Genomic DNA, 19,898 nt, shown 5'->3' on the forward strand with positions numbered 1-19,898 from the left:
TTCTCCCCTTCCTGATCTTAGGTAAAATCTCAATTTTAACAACATTGCTTTTGAGATTTTGCATAACTAACAGATAAGTTCTCATGACAAACATCAAATTAATGAATCATCTATAGTTTCCACGACAAAATGGAAATCAAAGGTCCAATAATTAGAGTATGAAGTTCAAACATTTTGCAAAACAAAAAATCTGATCCATTAATATAGTACCGTGGACTGTAGAAAACATGAAACATGCTTTTCGCGAATATAGCATTGGCCACAGAAGAAAGGAAATTGGGATAATAACTTTGGCTACCAACAATTGATTCAGGAAGACCATTTCTTGGTCGAGCAGCTTTTCGGATTCCCAATCTCAATTCTCCATTTTCACCCCTACAAACAAATTAATGACCAATAAGAAACAAACATTATAATGATTTTATTATCAGTCATTTTCCATGCTTCCAAATTTTGGCAAGACAAATTCTAGATCCCCGAGAACCAAAAATGTCACTATGCTAATTTGGTACTTCACTGTCACTATGACAAGAAGCTTCCTTAATATTAACATCAACAATGAATGTTTACTAATCATTCCAATAAAAGAACAAATTAACAGTGATTCCTAGAACAGTATAGGAAAAACAAACATATCAATACCAATGAAAACAATATCCTATTTGAACATGTATACACACCTTAGAAACAGAACTGCATCTCCAGAAACGAGATTCTTTTGGTTAACAAAGATAGTCCAGCCAGTAGTGAGCAGATGCCGCCTTGGCTGACCTGACAAAAAGTTACCACATGGACTTTTTGTATCATTTATGTCAATCAATATGTGATTATGAAGCCAGCAACACCAACTTTTTCATTTATTTTTTCAATTACCTCTGTAAATATGTCTAAATTTCCATTCCACACCATGCAGGTCTTTGGCAACAAGCTCTTGAGAGGGTCTCTGCTGCTTATAATCCTGTAGTGAGCACAAAAGCAATTCATCATTCTCAAGGAGACAAAGAATTCAAAACTCTTGAAAAATTTAGTTGTAGAACTTATGAGTGCAAAGTAGAGCATGGTGTCACACCAAAGGAGGAAAACAGTCTTCAGCAGCTCTGTGAGGGACTGAGAATCCCCCATGAGTGCTGGTGTCTAAGGCTGTAAGCTTTTTGCAAAACATGTGAGGTGTTGACTTGGCAGGTGTTGTTTCATTTCCCTGTTCATCTGCTCTCAATTCCTCACGATCTTTCCCCTCCAAATACAATCCTGCCAACTGAACACAACCCAAGATTTCAAGCACTCCCCTTGTACTACAAACAATGCTCAAAATAATAAGAATTTCTCTACTTTAACAGAAGCAAAATAAGGTTTGAACAGCCACAAATGTTAGTCATGTTGCATATCAGCTTCAACAGCCAGCACCACAAGAGTTGTTACAAAGGAGAAAACAAACCTTTGCCAAGTAAAGATTGCGGTGGTCATGAACCTCATTTTTTGCTTTCTCCAAACATCACCGCGTAAAATTAAAAACAAGAGAATCACACAATTGAAGAGTAATAAGAAAAATTAGGTCAGTGGCACGAGGGAAGTAACCTTCGTTGCTGAGAGTGGATTGTTGTTTGGGGTGTTTCAAGATGGAGAGGCCGTGCTTGAGAACTTTCTCGGAACGGTGAACCTTGAGCTTCCTGACAAGGCAGAGGTAGTCCCACGCGCCGCCAACGGCAGTAGCACAATGCCCATAGCCTCCTCACTCCCAACAGCAATCTTAAGCCCCGAATTGTGGAGCGCGGGGAGTTCGTGCTCGGTGACGTCTGCGTCGTCGAATTGGAATGCATGAGGGTTTGAATTTAGGGTTTGGGAAATGAGGAGGGGAATGCGGGAGGGGGCATTGGAGAGGAGGAGGTTGTTGAGGAGGACGAGGAGGAAGGCGCAGGATTCGTGTAGGGTTAGAAAATCGGGGATAGTGATGCGGTGGTTGAAGGAAGTGGTTGGAGTGGTGTTGGACGAGGAGAGTCTATCGAGCGCGGTGGAGTCGATACGCATTTGAGAGCGGGAGCGACGGCGAAGACAGAGGAGGAAGCACTTGAGCTCTCCGTGGTTGCTCGCGGTGGCTGGGACGTTGCTGAGTTAAAGGCTTTAACCTAGCGTGGTCGCGGGGGTACATATCAGGGGCTCACTTTTACATCGGTCATAATAAAAACCGATGTAGAATGGCTCATATTTACATCGTTTCTCCTCCTAACCGATGTAAATATGTTTACATTTTCTATTTATTTACAAGTTTGCCACCGCGTTTATGATTTACATCGGTTATAGTAAAACCGATGTAAATTTAGCGATGTAAAAGAGTGTTTTTGTAGTAGTGACACCTTGTGCATGTGTAGCACATGGCCGAAATGCACTCCAAATGTGCTTCTAATTACATGCTAATGTAGATTCACATGTAACCTAAATAACCCTAAATTCATATGACCTCTAAATGAAATTCCTACACTATAAGGCCGGAAATACAAGGCCCCAAAGGAAATTACAAGGCACTAAAGCCCAATCCTATGCTATCCCTAATCTAATGGGCTTGAGACAAAGCCCAACAAAATAAAGTGGTGGGCTTTCCTTGGGCTTGGGCCCACTCTTCATGCATCATCCTTGCCATTGCCCTAGTAGTTGGGCCCTTAGCCCATGGGCCTCCTCCATCATTTATATACTTGTTCACCATTGCGTGGTGTCGATGCAACTTCATCCTCCTGACACCCATTGAATACTTTATTCAATCTACGGTATGAATGACTACGAAGTAGAAACTTGTGATGCCTAGTGTATGCGGTCTTTTGCCTATGTTTCAATTGGGTATAACTTGTGTTTTCTTCACATATAGGGCATGCATAATGACCCTTCACACTATAATCGCTCAAGTTACCATATTCTGGAAAATCATTTATGGTGCAAAATAACATTGCATGCAAAGTAAATTTTTCTTCACGGTATGCATCAAAGACCTCCACTCATGTTTCCCTCAACATTTTCAAGTCATCAATCAAGGGACTGAGATACACATTTATGTTATTTCCTGGTTGTCGGGGTCTTGAAATCATCGTAGACAACATAATATATTTTCTCTTCATGCATAGCCAATAAGGAAAATTGTAAATGACCAACAAAACTGGGCATGATCTATGTTTACTACTTAAGTTCCCATAAGGATTCATGCCATATGTAGCTAGTCCAATTCTCAAGTTTCTTGACTCCGCACCAAATTATGAAAATGTTTAATCAACTCTCTTCCATTGCGGAGAATCAGCTGGATGTCGAAGAAGTTTGTCACATTTTCTACCATTTGCATGCCATGTGAGGTTAAAACATATGGTAACTTGAAGAGAAACTTAAAGCTACAAAACGAAAAAATCATTAAGGAACAGGCACATTAAATAGGGCTCATAATGACAGGGTGCAACCCATCATTATGAGTCATTTCCCTTCATTACAGTCGCCGCCATTTCGAGAAACGAACCAGCCCCCAAATGACATGTGTTGTGTGGCCTGAGAGTTGGAAGTGAAGAGTTGCAACGCTTCATCCTGCAATCTGAGTAAGCTCTTCGGCATAACCAAAGTACTCAAAACTTGAGGGGATAGTGTATCCTCCATCCCAAGTCTGTAACATCAGACGTACGATGTGACATCGGCATCAAGTCACCTCGTCACATTGGCCAAAAGCTAGGCCATCATAAGGGGGAAAAACCCTAAAATCACATTAAGGTATGTGCATTATATATATGAGACACTCACATCTACAAAGGCTAACTTAAGCATCAGAGTCTCTTTTGCAGGTACCGCCCCCATCTTAAAGTGCCCAACTTGCAAAGTAGAGGAGGCTCACCAATCTCATTGAAGAGGTCGTCACCAGACCAACTTCAAGTAAGAACATCTTGGCGCCCACCATGGGGCCGAAGAGAAATTCCCTTTATTCGGCCAACCTTATGGTTTCTACCCAAATCCACAATAAAAGAGTACTAGACGATGAAGATCATAACCTACCAAGGATGGAAGGCGACGCAATAGTTCGACAATTGATCGAGCAGATCATGTAATTGCGACAACAAAACACTGAAACCCTTAAGGCCATGCGCACACAACACCAAGCCGATCTGGCGGCCCTACTGATGGAGAACACTAGGAGAAGTGGAAGATGATCTCCTCCTTGAATTCACCAATGCTAGGACCTCTTCAAAGGAGACTTGAATCTGCAACTATGAACAATTGAAGAAAGGAGATTCTCGGAAATAGGTTTCCTAAGCTATGGAGAGAAGTATCCAAGCTTAAGAAGCAATGGACTACTCACTTCAAAGAGAAGGAAAGAATGGAACTCTCCTAAGGTTTTTGAGGTGAGAAGCTAGAAGACTTTGATAGGGAAACTCGGCTTAATGGCTCTCAAATTTCAATATGCATCAAAGTGAATACAAAAGGTGAAAGAAAGGCTTAAGTATGCACGGAAATGTGACCCATAGGCGCCTAAACTAAAGCCTCACAAAATGGCGCCTAAAGTTTGAATTCAAATTTGAAATTTGAATTCAAACTTTGGTGCACATGTGTAAGTCCGAAAATTTAGGTACCAAGGTGCATTTAGGTTTGATTTGAGAGTTATTTAGGGTTAATTTGAGTGGCACATGTTCAGCCACCCATGGTGCTAAACATGTGACTCAAATGTAACTTAAATGACTTCGAAATTAAACCTAATTTAACCTACTAGCATACTTTAGTATTCCTTGTATTTTCCTATTCTAATAACCTAATTACATTGGTCCAACAATTACAATGGAAAGGAAAAATTACAAGAATGAAAATGAGCCCAATATTGGGTACCAAAAGCCCAAAGGCCCATGAAGCCCAAAACTAGGCCCAACAAGCCTAAAACTTAAAATGCTATTCTATGTGGTCAAAATACAAGAGCAAAATATATTCAAACTATGCTAACAAAAATATAATAAGAATTTTCATATCAAGATAGGCCCATGTTGAAACTTGGTTTGGGCCTTCCAAGCCCATAGGGCTCATTGGGCCTTGACTGGCCCAATTTTCCATGTCTAGCCCACTCCTCTTGGATCTTTGAGTATGTCACCTCTTGCACTCCAAAGCATGATTCCATCATCCCCTCCCTCTTGAAAAGGATTTGTCCTCAAATCTCGAGGATGAATGGAAGAAAAATCAACACCTACATGTATAAAATACAATGGATAAGAGATGAAATTTTCATAAATCCTAAGAGGAGTCCTTCTATCTAGTCTAAGAAAGAAAAATAAACTATCAAAATTAGACTCCCTAAAAGTAGAAATAGGCTCCTCTTCTAAGCACAACCTAGAAGTAAAACCTAAAAATGTAAGAACACTATGACTAAGACAATGAAAAGATTGATTTTTAAACACTACTATATCTTTCCTAAAGTACCCTAAATGGTAACCTAGGCTTTTCCTAAAATATAAAGAAAAGACCACTAGAAAACGCCCTAAACAATTTTGGATTTGATTATTTACTAGATACTCATAATCATATAAACTATATTTGTCTTGTAAGGAAGGAAACATATCAAGTTCAAAAGAGTAAGCTCTTCCCATAAGATTAAACATAGAATATAGATTATTATAAGTTGTATCTACTAAACAATGTAAACCAAAAATTGAGTGCTTTATTAAATCCAAAGAAATACTTCCTTCCTTGTGCACCTTCAAGGAAGTAGTATAAGGAGTGACACTAGGAATAGTCCACTCCTTCTTCACTATATCTCGAAGTTGAGAATTCTTTGCTTGAAATTTATTTTGTTCCTCATTCTCAACTTTAAGATTAGTGGCAGCATTAGGATAGGAGTCAAAACTTTTATGAATAAAGAGAGTTCTTTTCAAGGCTTGTTTGGTAATAAAATAACTCTCCTTGGTCACAAAGGTTTTAGTGGAGTCCCCTTCATCCACACTCTTTCCTTCTTTTCTTTCTTTATTCCTTTTTCTTTTCATTTGTTTTTTATCCTCAAACACTTGGGGTGGTGTTAAAGGATTAAAAACAATTTCCTTATTTTTATGAGTGAATGATATTTTGTTAGTGAGGCCATCATGTAGTGTGTTTATCAAATTGCCATGGCCTACCAAGCAAAATATGACAAGCTTCCATAGGGATCACATCACATAAAACTTTGTCTTTATAATCCCCTATAGAAAACTTGACCTTCACTTGTTGATTTACCTCTAATTCCTCACCTTCATTGAGCCAATGAAGTTTATAAGGGTGAGGGTGAGGAATAGTGGTAAGGGCTAACTTGTTAACCAACCTTGTACTACAACAATTAGAGCATGATCCACTATCAACAATAAGAGAAAAAGTTCTTTTGGAAACTAAACATCTTGTGTGAAAGATGTTCTCTCTTTGTGATAGTGAAGTGGGACAAGGTTGACTTCCAAGAAGCCTTTTTATCATAAGAAGATCACCATCAATAGGATATAACTTTTCAACTTGATGATCTTCCTCACTAGTCTCACTATCACTTGTAGTGGTAGAATTGGATTCATCAAGACTACTATAAATGTCTTGTCCTCTCAAAATCATAACCTTTTTAGTTGGACATTGAGAAGCTATATGGCCTCTCCCAAGACATTTAAAGCATTTGATGTCACTAGTTTTACTACTAGAAGTGACAACATTTTTATTTTTTCTTTTTCTATTTCTTTTTCTTGACCCTTACTAGAGTTTTTAGAAGAGTCATATTAACCCTCCCTCTTGTAGTCTTTCTTGACATAAGAGTTAGCTTGAGTTTTTCCTTTAAAAGAATTTTTCCTCAAATTTTGTTGTTCAATCCTTATACAAAGTTGGACCAAATCATCAAGGTCCCTATAAGGGATTAACTCAACCCTATCTCTTATACCAAAATTTAGACCACTTAAAAACCTAACAATGGTTAATCTTTCCTCTTCCCTTATTCCCGCCCTCATGAGATATAACTCCATTTTTTGTCTATACTCCTCCACACTCATGTTCTTTTGTTGGAGTCTTTGGAGTTTATCCATAAGCTCCCTACTATAATAAAAAGGTATGTGTCTTCTTCTCATAGCACTCCTCAATTCATTCCAATAAGCGATAGGAGGGTCATTGTGAAGTCTTCTCTCTCTCTCCAAGGATGTCCACCAATACATAGCTTGTCCTTGGAAAGCTAGGGTGGCTAGGGGAACTTTTCTTTCTTCACCTACTTGGTGACAAGTGAAGATTTGCTCCACTTTCATCTCCCAATCCAAGTAGGCATCTACATCCTCTTTACCATGAAAGTAAGGGAGATCAACCCTTGATTCCCTCACTTTGGGTTCTTTAATGACTCTTCTAGGATGAGGTTGGTAATAGGCATCAAGATTTAGACTATCTTCATTTTGACTAGGAGAGTCATTGGAACTCTTGGTTGAACTCTTTGAAGAATTTTTTTGACTTTTGCTTTTATGGATTTTTTTCAAAAGTTTCTCTTCTCGTTGCTTAATCTTGTTTATCTCTTCCTCTAAAGTAATAAGTTGTACTTCTCTTTCAATATTTTCTTTTTCTTTTTGAAGTACCTCTTGTTGCTTCCAAAGTTTTAGTGCTTCAACCTCCTTGACAATTCTTTTAAAACTTTTAGGAGATTCAAAGTCACTACTACTTTGAGAAATATGACTCATGATTAAGCAATAAGAATTTTATATCCTATGCAAAAGATATAAAATGTTTTTGGTATTTTCTAGGAATGAAAATAGCACTTGGAAGTCTAAGTGTACAAGTTGCACTATCAAGGGAGGTGAACAACAAAGAGCCACTTAATAACCAAGCCTTTTCAAGTGGAAATCACTAAACTCCTTTGTGGTACTTTCAATTCCCCAAAACTTTTCACAAAAATTTTTGTATGCTTTTCACAAATTTGTCTTTGAAATTAACTAAGCGTGAACAAAATAAAACTACACAAGTCTAGACAAATTAGGGCAACAAAGTAAACAAATTTAAAGACAAGAAACTTAAAGGAAGCAAGGATAAGCAACTAGTCGGATAACCCTAAATGGAAGCTTGAAACATATGAAATTTCCAAGCCACTTCCACTAGTACTACACGTGAGTAGGCTACCAAGGAGTTAGATATACCTGACCAGCTTCTTAATACTCCCTCCAAGCTTTACAAATTGGTTTAAAATACAAGAGAGATTGCAAAAATTTAAACTAGCCTAGAAAGCAATAAATGGCAGCTTTAGTGACCAAGTTAGTGACGGATTTTGTTGTCCAATTTTCTAACACTTGTTTAAGTGTTTTAATCCGCCACTAACCCTTGGCTTAAGCTGTTCCTGGACCTGCATAATGAACACAACAAGAATGATTAATGGAGGCTGCTCACAAGGTGAAAGGAATGGTCACTCAAGTGAAGGAAGTTTAGGAAGAGTTTGGTCACTAAAGTAGGTCAAATTTTATAGTCTTAGTGTCCAAAACTTTTCCTACTCTTTGTTGATTCAATGCTTGATCCTTAAGCAAGGATTTGAGGCCACTTCCAGCACAGAAGTTTAATGAAAGAAAACAAGACAAGCAACAAAAGCACAATTTGAAAAGCTTATACCAAAAGTAAAGAGTAATATGTGTATATGACAAGACTCAAAGAAGTTCAACAAATAAAACTAAAAAATAAGACTCCAAACAAGGGTAGCACTTAGTTAGGAAGGTTCCTAGATAGGTACTAGGGTAGATTAACAACACAAATTTTTTTTGGAAGCAATTGGATAAGAACACACCAAATAGTAGTCCAAACAAGCTAAGGAATCAAGTGAATTTTCTATTTGTACTCTTCTCGGCTTTTCACATTTAAATTGCTTTCTATATATTTTTTTTATTCTTCTTTTTCTGAATTCAAGTTAAGATTCCAGAGAAGGTATTTGCCTTTTGTTTTCAAAATTTTCAAGATTCCAAGCTATAGAAACCGAGACTACAAAATTGGTCAAAATTCAAGTGAAAAATGATGAAACTAGTGCACTAGTTTTTAGATTTTGTATTGGATTCTTTTTGTTCACTTTTCTTTTAAGTTTTGAAGCACTAGGCTCTGTATTTTCCTCTTTTTTTCAGTCTCTTTACTTTTAAAATTTGAATCCACAAGAATTAGTGCACTAGAAGTAGGATTAAACACTTGAGATTTTGAGTAACACAATTTTTTTTAAGAATTTTCAATAGAAAGTGATTTGAAAACTTAAGTACACAATGGAAACCTAACTCTAAAGAAATTTGCTAGAACTAATAGCAAATCATGAACTCAATAAGGCAAAATAAAAAGCACATATAGGTAGGCAAAAGATTACACAAACCGAAAACAAACAATATAGACAATGCACTAAAAAGAAAAATTAGGTCAACATGCTATTCAAGGAATTTTGTAACATATAAGGACTAAACATAAACTCTAAGAAAAAACAAGATTAGAAACCAAAATCTAATGCAAATGCATGAGGACCAATCACGGACACATACAAGAATGGAGAGACTCAAATAAAAGCAAAAAAATAAGCACAAGCTAATAGGTCATAAAACATGTTGATTGTGGAAGAAAATCAAAACAATCAAACAATGGATCTATGGAACACAAAAACACAAAACAATATAGATCCGAAAAGAAACTCAATCAAAACCACAAGAACACAATGAACCACAAGACACACGGACACACAAAAAGATGAAGACACTTATCTCCTTGAAGACCTTGCTCTGATACCAAAAAATGATGGAGAACACTAGGAGAAGTGGAAGATGATCTCCTCCTTGAATTCACCAATGCTAGGACCTCTTCAAAGGAGACTTGAATCCATAACTATGAACAATTGAAGAAAGGAGATTCTCGGAAATAGGTTTCCTAAGCTATGCAGGGAAGTATTCAAGCTTAAGAAGCAATGGACTACTCACTTCAAAGAGAAGGAAAGAATGGAACTCTTTCTAAGGTTTTTGAGGTGAGAAGCTAGAAGACTTTGATAGGGAAACTCGGCCCAATGGCTCTCAAATTTCAATATGCATCAAAGTGAATACAAAAGGTGAAAGAAAGGCTTAAGTATGCACGGAAATGTGACCCATAGGCGCCTACACTAAAGCCTCACAAAATGGTGCCTAAAGTTTGAATTCAAATTTGAAATTTGAATTCAAAATTTGGTGCACGTGTAAGTCCGAAAATTTAGGTACCAAGGTGCATTTAGGTTTGATTTGAGAGTTATTTAGGGTTAATTTGAGTGGCACATGTTCAGCCACCCATGGTGCTAAACATGTGACTCAAATGTAACTTAAATGACTTCCAAATTAAACCTAATTTAACCTACTAGCATACTTTAGTATTCATTGTATTTTCCTATTCTAATAACCTAATTACATTGGTCCAACAATTACAATGGAATGAAAAAATTACAAGAATGAAAATGAGCCCAATATTGGGTACCAAAAGTCCAAAGGCCCATGCAGCCCAAAACTAGGCCCAACAAGCCTAAAACTTAAAATGCTATTCTATGTGGTCAAAATACAAGACCAAAATATATTCAAACTATGCTAACAAAAATATAATAAGAATGTTCATATCAAGATAGGCCCATGTTGAAACTTGGTTTGGGCCTTCCAAGCTCATAGGGCTCATTGGGCCTTGACTGGCCCAATTTTCCATGTCTAGCCCACTCCTCTTGGATCTTTGAGTATGTCACCTCTTGCACTCCAAAGCATGATTCCATCACCTACGCATAGAAGACGAGCGCATCTGTGCCCAACTTCACCAATAACCCTCCCACCAACCTCCTCAGTAGAGCCATCAGCATGAGGAGGAACATCAATCACCTTCGCCACCGCTGATGACGCATCGGTCACACGTGCCTACACATCACTCCTGCCACGATGTTAGCCATGCACCCACCCAAACACTCGCACATCAGATGGGTGTCAGGCACCATCACTAGTACAAAAATCACTTTTAAAATCGGTCATAAGATAGCCGATTTTAAAAGTGACGTGGTGGCAATTTTGTAAATAATGACATTACTTTTTAAATCGGCTACCTTATGACCGATTTTAAAAGTCTCTGATGCTACTTTTAAAATCGGCTCTTTAAGAGCCGATTTTAAAAGTTCTACTTTTAACATCGACTCTCAAATAGCTGATTTTAAAAGTTCTACTTTTAACATCGGCTATTTAAGAACCGATTTTGTATGTAGTTTTTAAAATCAGATCTTAAATAGCTGATTTTAAAAGTTCTACTTTTAAAATCGGCTATCTAGGAACCGATTTTAAAAATTACATACAAAATCTGTTCATAGATAGCCGATGTTCAAAATGTCAGAACTTAGCTAAAGTCTACGGTCCCATTCTCTCTTCCCTTCCATTCTCTAATCTTTGGCTCCATATGTTCTTTAGATTAAGTCTACGGTTTATATATTATTTCCTTTACTCTCTCGAGCTCTCATCTAAAGTCTCCAGCTTCTCATTTGCTTGCAAGCAGAATAGGCCGTTTTGAGGCCATTCCAGAATACAATTTTAGGCATTTTCGGATTCCGGAACGGCCTGTTCCAGTTTAGGAACGACCCGTTCCAAAGTTGGCACCTTTATAATTTCTTTTTTGACTCACCATTGCTTTATATAGACAAATTAGGTACCCAACTTAGAAAATTAGACACCTTGTATGTATGTGTTATATATTTATATTTTATTAATAATTTGTGATATAATTAATGTCTACCTAGTAATTTAGTGTTTAGAAAAATTAGGTGTTTTATTTGATTTTTATAAATTAATATGATGTTATATTTATGCACATATTGAGTGAACCTTAGTTTCCCATTTGAAATTTAATACAAATGATTAAAATAGTGAGATTAACATTCATGGTCTATGTTTATTTTTTATGAAGAACAAAAGTTATGGATAAAAGTTGGTTATTGAATCGAAGTTGGATACATGCATCACATATAAGTGATCAGTGTGAGACTCGAGTAGAATATTTTATTGAATATATAATACGAAATGCTAATGATGATATGAATGGAAGGTTTTTTGTCCTTGTGTTAATTGTTGTAATGTGACTCGCCTAGAACTTGATGTTATAAGAGAACATCTTTTGTGTGATGGATTTCTTAAGAATTATACATGTTGGATATGGCATGGTGAAAATGTTGACATTCAAAGTGTATCAGTCGAAACTCAAACTCAAACATTTACACAAGAGATAGATATGGATGATCAGTTAGAGGAGATGCTTCGTGATGTGGGTCCAGAATCATTCAAGTGTGCACATATGTATGAAACTATGTGCAACGATTTGGAGAAGCCGTTGTATCCAAACTGTACAAAATTCACAAGACTTTCAGCGATATTAAGATTGTTCAATTTGAAGGAAAGAAATGGATGGAGTGATAAAAGCTTCACAGAATTGTTAGAGATTACAAACGGGCACTGCATGCTGAACATATCAATTTTGCAATTGTGATTATTGTAAGTATTTGAATTAATTTTAATTATGTTTTGTTGCTTTTTTCTAACTTTATTTCTAACCTTCTAGATTTATCCATAAATTGAGTGTGGATAAAGGGAATGATCACATTTATGGATTTTTGAAACCCAAGTTAATCCAAAAAATTGGGAACAAGACAGAAGAAATTCAAGCTTAAATCCAAAATTGAATGTTTGACTCAAATAAAAAAGTTTACTTAGCTCCTTACTTTTCTAAGTAAGTCTATTTGTATATAATTGATTATAAATTTTTAAAAAATGTATTGTCTATTATTGATAGTTTCTGATGGAATCATGCTTTGGAGTGCAAGAGGTGACATACTCAAAGATCCAAGAGGAGTTGGCTAGACATGAAGGTTTGGGCCAGTCAGGGCCTAATGGGCCTGATGGGCCTGGGAAGGCCCAAGTTGAACTTTTCATGGGCCATATTTTGTTATAGCTAATTTCATATGTTTTGTATACATCATGTTAATATAGGTATCATATATTTTGGTCTTGTATTTTGGACCACATAGAATAGCATTTTAGGTTTTAGGCTAGTTGGGCCTAGTTTTGGGCTTCATGGGCCTTTGGGCTTTTGGTACCCAATATTGGGCTCATTTTCATTCTTGTAATTTTTCCTTTCCATTGTAATTGTTTGACCAATGTAATTAGGTCATTAGAATAGGAAAATACAAGGAATACTAAAGTATGCTAATTAGGTTAAACTAGGTTTAATTTGGAAGTCATTTAAGTTACATTTGAGTCACATGTTTTGCACCATTGGTGGCTGAACATGTGACACTCAAATTAACCCTAAATGACTCTCAAATCAGACCTAAATGCACCTTGGTACCTAAATATTCGGACTTACACATGTGCACCAAAGTTTGAATTTAAATTTCAAATTTGAATTCAAACTTTAGGCGCCAATTTGTGTAGCTTTGGTTTAGGTGCCTATGTGCTTCATTTCCATGCATACTTAAGTCCTCCCTTCACATTTTTGTATTCACTTTTGAATATATGAGAATTTCTGAACAATTTCTTCAGCTAATTCCCTCAAGAGTCACCGAAAATTCCAAGAGAGAAAACCTAAGAGAATGCCTTCAAAATCCTTAGGAAAACCTAGTTTCCTTCACTTTGAAGTGTGCAATCCCTTGAGTTCTTGAGCTTGGATGCTTCCTTCTTCCAATTTCCGCAAGTGTTCTTCATCTCAACGTGTTCTTCAATTGTGTTTTAATCTCCATTGAAGAAGATCCGAGCCTAGGAGGAGCTTAGGAGGAGTTTGTGTTTCACTTCTTCTACGCATCTCCATCAGTTTCTCAATGCAGTGCTCATTGGCAACTTCTGATTATTTGTCCTATGGACAATATATCTGTATGCATTTGTTCAATGCACAAACCTCCTCCTGCAGACTTTAAACAATTATTAGATAAGTAAGTTGTTTTAAAAAAATTACTTTATTTTATTTATCATTAGATTTTATTTTAAAATATAATAATGATGTCCTTTTATCATTAGGGCTATGGAAGGATACCACATACTTAAAGGTTCAAATTTGAAGAAAAAAATGTTTTGGGTCTCTGTTAAAGTAAGTTATTTGATTTTAGTAATGATTTTTTTCTAAGGTATTTTCTTTTGAATTACCATTACTACTAAAATTGGTTTTTATATTCTTTTTGTAGTCTCATAAGAAAAAATGAAACTATGAGTGTGGATACTATGTAATGAAGGCAATGCATACTATTGTTGAATCACAAATAGTATCTGGGTGCACTGAAGTACGTTTTAGAATTTTGAAAAATTTTATTTCACAAATAGTATCTGGGTGCACTGAAGTACGTTTTAGAATTTTGAAAAATTTTATTTTAAGTTTGCATTTTATCATGTTTTAAGAGTTACTTCTAATTGTTCTAAATTTTCTTAACAGATATTTATAGATCGATCACCATTGTCACTAGAAGATATAAAAACCATTAAGGAGCAATGGGCTACATTTTTCATTGAAACAATGGCTAGCTACCAGTTATGTTTATAGTTTTACTCATTTTGTAGTTTAGGATGCATAATAATTTGTAAGTTACTTTGATTACATATATGGTTGACATTTACTAACTCTTGTCATTTGTATGTAATTTGGTCCATTAAAAACATATGAATTGTCTGGTATTTTATTAATTTACAGGTTTTGTTCAGGGATCCTCCTAAAACAAGTCAAATATTTTAAAAAAATTAACCACTTTTAACATCGGTCAAGCATGACCGATTTTAAAAGTTAGACTTTTAACATCGGTCAGTGACCGATGTTAAAAGTCCCACTTTTTAAAATCGGCTCTTTTAAAATCGGTCAGAGAACCGATTTTAAAAGTAAAAAATGACCGATTTTAAAAGTGTTTTTTCCACTAGTGATATCCTTTCATCGATGGCATCATGGAGACACCTCTGCCCGCAGGTTGGAAGCCTTTGAACATCAACCGTTACGATGGCTCAACCGACCCAGACGAGCACATTGATGCATACATCACACAGATGAATCTATGCACCAATAACGATGCCATCATGTGCCAAGTCTTCCTAACCTCGTTGAAAGGACCAACACTCAGTTGGTGCACTCAATTGCCAATAGGATTAGTCAACAACTTTGAGACTTTGGTGAGGCGATTTACAGTGCAATATGCAACAAGTCAGCCTCACCACATCACATCTGTCGTCCTTGCCAACCTCAGGCAAGGTGAGAATGAGTCATTAAGAAAATTCATGGAGCAGTTTGCCAACATTTCCATTCAGATTCACAACCTCAACCCTAAGGTCGCCCTGCACTCTAAGCTCATGGCATTAAAGTCAGGCCCTTTCGTTGATAGCCTCTATCGACGACCTCCCCTTAATATGGACGAGCTCCATGCTCGTGCCACAAGATACATCCAGATGGAAGAATGTAACAACCCAATTTTCACAGATTGTACGAAGGCCCAAAGCCCAATAAGGGTGATTTAGTAGCCCATAACGGGTCGTTCTCAAACTGGAATGGGCCATTCCAAACTACTAAAATTGCCTACAAATCTTAGTTGAGAATGGGGAGTTCCCAAATTGGAACGGGGCGTTACAAGAGACCGAAAAGGCTTGTAACCCTAGTTGGGAATGGGCCGTTCTAGTTTTAGAGGCCATTCTGGATGTGAATTTTTACACATGATGAAGAGTCCAAAACGGGCCGTTCCTGATTTGAAACGAGTCATTCTAGCCACTCCTGATGCCTATAAATAGCACGCTCTAACACTCCCAAAAGCACACTTTTCAATTCTGACTTCTTTCAGTTTGACTTTTTTTCTTTCTACATTCTTTGAAGACCGAGGGGAACCTAGAGGAGGAGACCAACTAGATCCTGCTTTAGTTTCAGCTACTGCTTATCGAGGTACGGGAGAAAAGAGAATTATTTGTATACAAAGTTACATGAGGGAATTGGGTAGAGGAGGAATCCCGTAGGATTATGGGTAATTTTATAATTATTTTTGTTTGATGAATTGATGATCCCATTAGAGTTTGCATGTATTGAGGATTAGGAATATGCAATTAATTTGTAAAAATAATGATCTCGGAGAGAGAACGAAATTTTAGAAAAGTGCCTATGAGTTAGGTTTTGGAAAAATTAGGGGTTTTACTATTTGAGTTAAGATTTTATTAAATTGGTGATTCAGTTGGGTTTTATATTAATTTATAAATGTTATTGTTATATTATATGATAAACATTGATGATCTAGATGTGGATTCATGGTGAATTGCTTGAGAGGTATGTGAACCACTATTTTGTGTGGACTTATCCATTTTGTGTATGTGATGTGGAATTGAGTTATGGAATGTGGTGTGATGTCTTGGCACAAATTCATATATATTATATCTACCGTTTTAAGTATTGAATTGATAATATGATGTGGCGAATAAGATATAATGACTTAATTGTTGAAATAATTATAATGTGAGTATGTTGACATGAAATGAGATGTTGTGATGAATGTGAATATAATTGTCGTTCCTCACACTAATGACCAAGGATGACACGACCCTTGGGTAAGTGATGCTACAAGGATGGCGTGACCTTGGCATAATGTGGGATGTGTGAGGCAATTAACACGTATCACTTATGTCACATGTGGCTTGGCCTTGGCATAGTGTTAATTGTAAGATTTGTGTGGATTATGAATGTGAATATGATTGTGGTTCCTCACACTAATGATCAGGAATGGCACGACCCTTGGGTAAGTGATGCTACAAGGACGGCGTGACCTTAGCATAGTGTGGGATGTGTGAGGCAATTAACATGTATCACTTATGTCAGATGTGGCTTGGCCTTGGCATAGTGTTAATTGTAAGATTTGTCTGGATTATGACTATGAATATGATTGTGGTTCCTAACACTAATGACCAGGGATGGCACGACCCTTGGGTAAGTGATGCTACAAGGACGGCGTGACCTTAACATAGTGTGGGATGTGTGAGGCAATTAACATGTATCACTTATGTCAGATGTGGCGTGGCCTTGTCATAGTATTAATTGCAAGATTTGTGATGGATTGGTGTGATTGTGAAATTGTGATGTGAAGTTGATGCATGATTGATAGCATTAGGACATATAGAGATGGTTGTAAATATTTCATTAAATGATGAGATAGTGTTGTGTTTTCCTTATGTACTTTACATATAGATGTTTTCTTTTCTCACCGTACAATTTGTAGATGTTTTAGGTGAGGAAGATCTGGCTATGAGTGGCATCTAGAATGCAAACAATTGAATTGTGGTATTCCTTTGAAAATAATTTATAAACTCTTATGTCTTATTTTCCAATTTTTACTTCTCAATTATTTTGCATATTGAAGAATTGATATGAAGGTTTTTATGTGAACCCTTTATTTCCTTATTTTAATTACACTATTACGATATATGTGTTGGGATAGTCTGGGTGTCACAAAGAACGTGCCGAGTTCCACGAGAAAGTTTGCAGAAAATCATAGGGAAATCAAGACCTAGGTCATAAGGACAAATTGAGGATCTTGAACGAAACTCAATTTAAAAGACCTTGGCAGAATAAGGGGGGAAAGTATGATTTCTACACCCTATTGAATGCGCCTCGAGTGCATATCCTGGAAGAAGCTACCAACACCAAATTGATTACCCTTTCACCTGGACACAGCCCTAACAATGCTGATAAGTCAAAACACTACCGCTATCATAGGAATTATGGCCATATAATTGAGGAATGTTGGACACTCACGGACCAAATTGAAGAACTTTTTCATGGCGGGCATCTCGGACGGTACATTCAGAGATCCAACCTCATAAAAATAGCTACCAAGGACAAGGTTGGGGACGAGGCCGAGGCCGAGGCCGAGGCTCCAATTCTTGAGGTGACCAGCCATCAAGTTCTCGACAGAATGTTGGTGGTGCTGGACAACCAGAAGTAGACCAAGACACAGAATAGGCCCCCCTACAAGGAGTCGTTAACATAATTGTAGGTGGATTCGTCGGGGGCGGCCCAAGAAGCTCGGCACATAAAAGACACCTACGAAGTATCAATAATGTCCATGTTGGCACCTCAAGTTTGCAACACAACATGCCACCAATAACCTTCACGGATGAAGACTATGTCGAAATTTGTCTAAACCAGGATGACCCCATGGTCATCGCGGTCGAGGTAGCCAACTGGGAGGTCCATAAGACATTGATCAACCAAGGGAACTCGGACGATGTTCTATATTGGCCAACGTTCCTAAAGTTAGACATCCCCCACACCCTCATCCAACCTTACACGGAGCCCCTAGTTGGATTCTCAGGTGAGTGAGTCCACACTTGTGGCTACGTAGAGTTGCTAACGACCTTCAGAGCCCTCCCCAACTTGAGAAGAAGAATGATCAAATATCTCCTCATCAACACCAACACATTGTATAACATCATCATAGGAAGACTAATGTTGAACTAACTCGAGGCCATGGTGTCTACCCCACATTTGACAATGAAGTTCCCAAGGAACAACAGGAAAATAATTTCCATCAAGGCATACCAGAAAATAGCTCGGTAGTGCTACGAGGAGAGCCTGAAGGTGTCGCCACCCCTAGCTGAGAAATGACACGAAGGTGACACCCCCACTGTGGACCATATAGCTCAAGATGAAGTCACCGACCTCGACCCAAGGTTAGAGTCTGATGACAATCACCCAAGCCCTATTCACAACCTCGTGGACTAATAGATCGATAGACTACTAGGGAAATGCATGAAGGTCAGCCAACAACTAGACCCAAAGCTACAAAAGAAACTCATGGTTGAGATCTCTAATAATGCCGACCTCTTCGCATGATCAAGCGCCGACATGCCAGGTGTAGATCCCAATCTTATCTGTCTCTGGTTGGTGATCCACAAAGAGGTGAAGCCTGTGGTTCAAAGAAAATGAAAGGTCGGGGGAGAACAACGAGATGCCATTGCGGCTGAGACTTAGAAGCTGATAAAAGTGAGCTTCATCCTATTTAAACACTTGGTTGTCCAACGTGGTACTTGTCAAGAAAAACTATAGGAAGTGGCGCATGTGCGTTGAATACACTGATTTATACAAAGCCTGTCCAAAAGACGCGTACCCCCTGCCAAGCATCGACAGATTGGTCGATGGAGCCTCCGTCCATGCTCTTCTTTGTTGGAGATTGTTGAAATGATGAAGAACATTGAGATGACAAGAAGACTCCTTAAGAAGTTTTAGTTTTGATGATATTGTATAAATGATGTTTGAGCCTATGTAAAAGGATATTGTATTGATGGTAATAAATATAGGCTTATGTGTGTGTGTTTGTTTATGTTGATGATGATTGCTTAATTCAAGAATCTGTCAACCTTTTAAAGAAACCAAGAATTTGTTTTTTAAGTATTTCCATGAGTAAACATAAAGTAATAGATTATCTTGAAAAGGGTAATTTACTACCAAGTGTTTAAACATAAAAATATTACTTGATTTGAAACAAGAATTTTTAAGGTAACTTTGTTAATCAAATTACCATTCAGGGTAATAGATTACCAAACTTCTTACTGGAAAAGGATATTCAAATGTCCTCTATGGTAATAGATTACCAAGTCTGTTACTAAACATATTTTCAAAGAACTCTCGGAGGTAACAGATTACCAAAGTTGGTAATAGATTAAAATAGAGTCTCTTGATTGGAATCAGGCTGAAAAAATGAAGTTATCATCGTGTTAATTGATTACCAATATAGATAATCGATTACCATAGAGTGATATGCAAATCTAGGACTTTTCAAGCTCGGGTTAATCGATTACCACCTGGGATAATCGATTACCCTGGACAGTTTTCATGTTCTAATTCAATTTTAAAAGGAAGGTAATAGATTACCATTATTGGTAATAAATTACTTCTGTTATTACTCTTTATAACTGAATCATGTCTTGGACTCTATA

General features: G+C 37.2%; 1 protein-coding gene across 1 annotated transcript; it reads left to right on the forward strand.

Annotated features, from left to right (window-relative positions):
• The first annotated feature begins 14,882 nt into the window (after nucleotides 1–14,882).
• LOC145957338 (uncharacterized) lies at nucleotides 14,883–17,905 on the forward strand. Its single transcript, XM_083073572.1, has 2 exons — nucleotides 14,883–15,387; nucleotides 17,595–17,905. The coding sequence occupies exons 1-2, from the start codon at nucleotides 14,883–14,885 to the stop codon at nucleotides 17,903–17,905; spliced, it is 816 nt and encodes a 271-aa protein (XP_082929698.1).
• The last annotated feature ends 1,993 nt before the right edge of the window (nucleotides 17,906–19,898 follow it).

Source organism: Cajanus cajan, chromosome 4 (genome assembly GCF_000230855.2).
Source record: "Cajanus cajan strain Asha chromosome 4, NIPB_CcT2T_4, whole genome shotgun sequence".
NCBI classification, from domain to species: domain Eukaryota; kingdom Viridiplantae; phylum Streptophyta; class Magnoliopsida; order Fabales; family Fabaceae; genus Cajanus; species Cajanus cajan.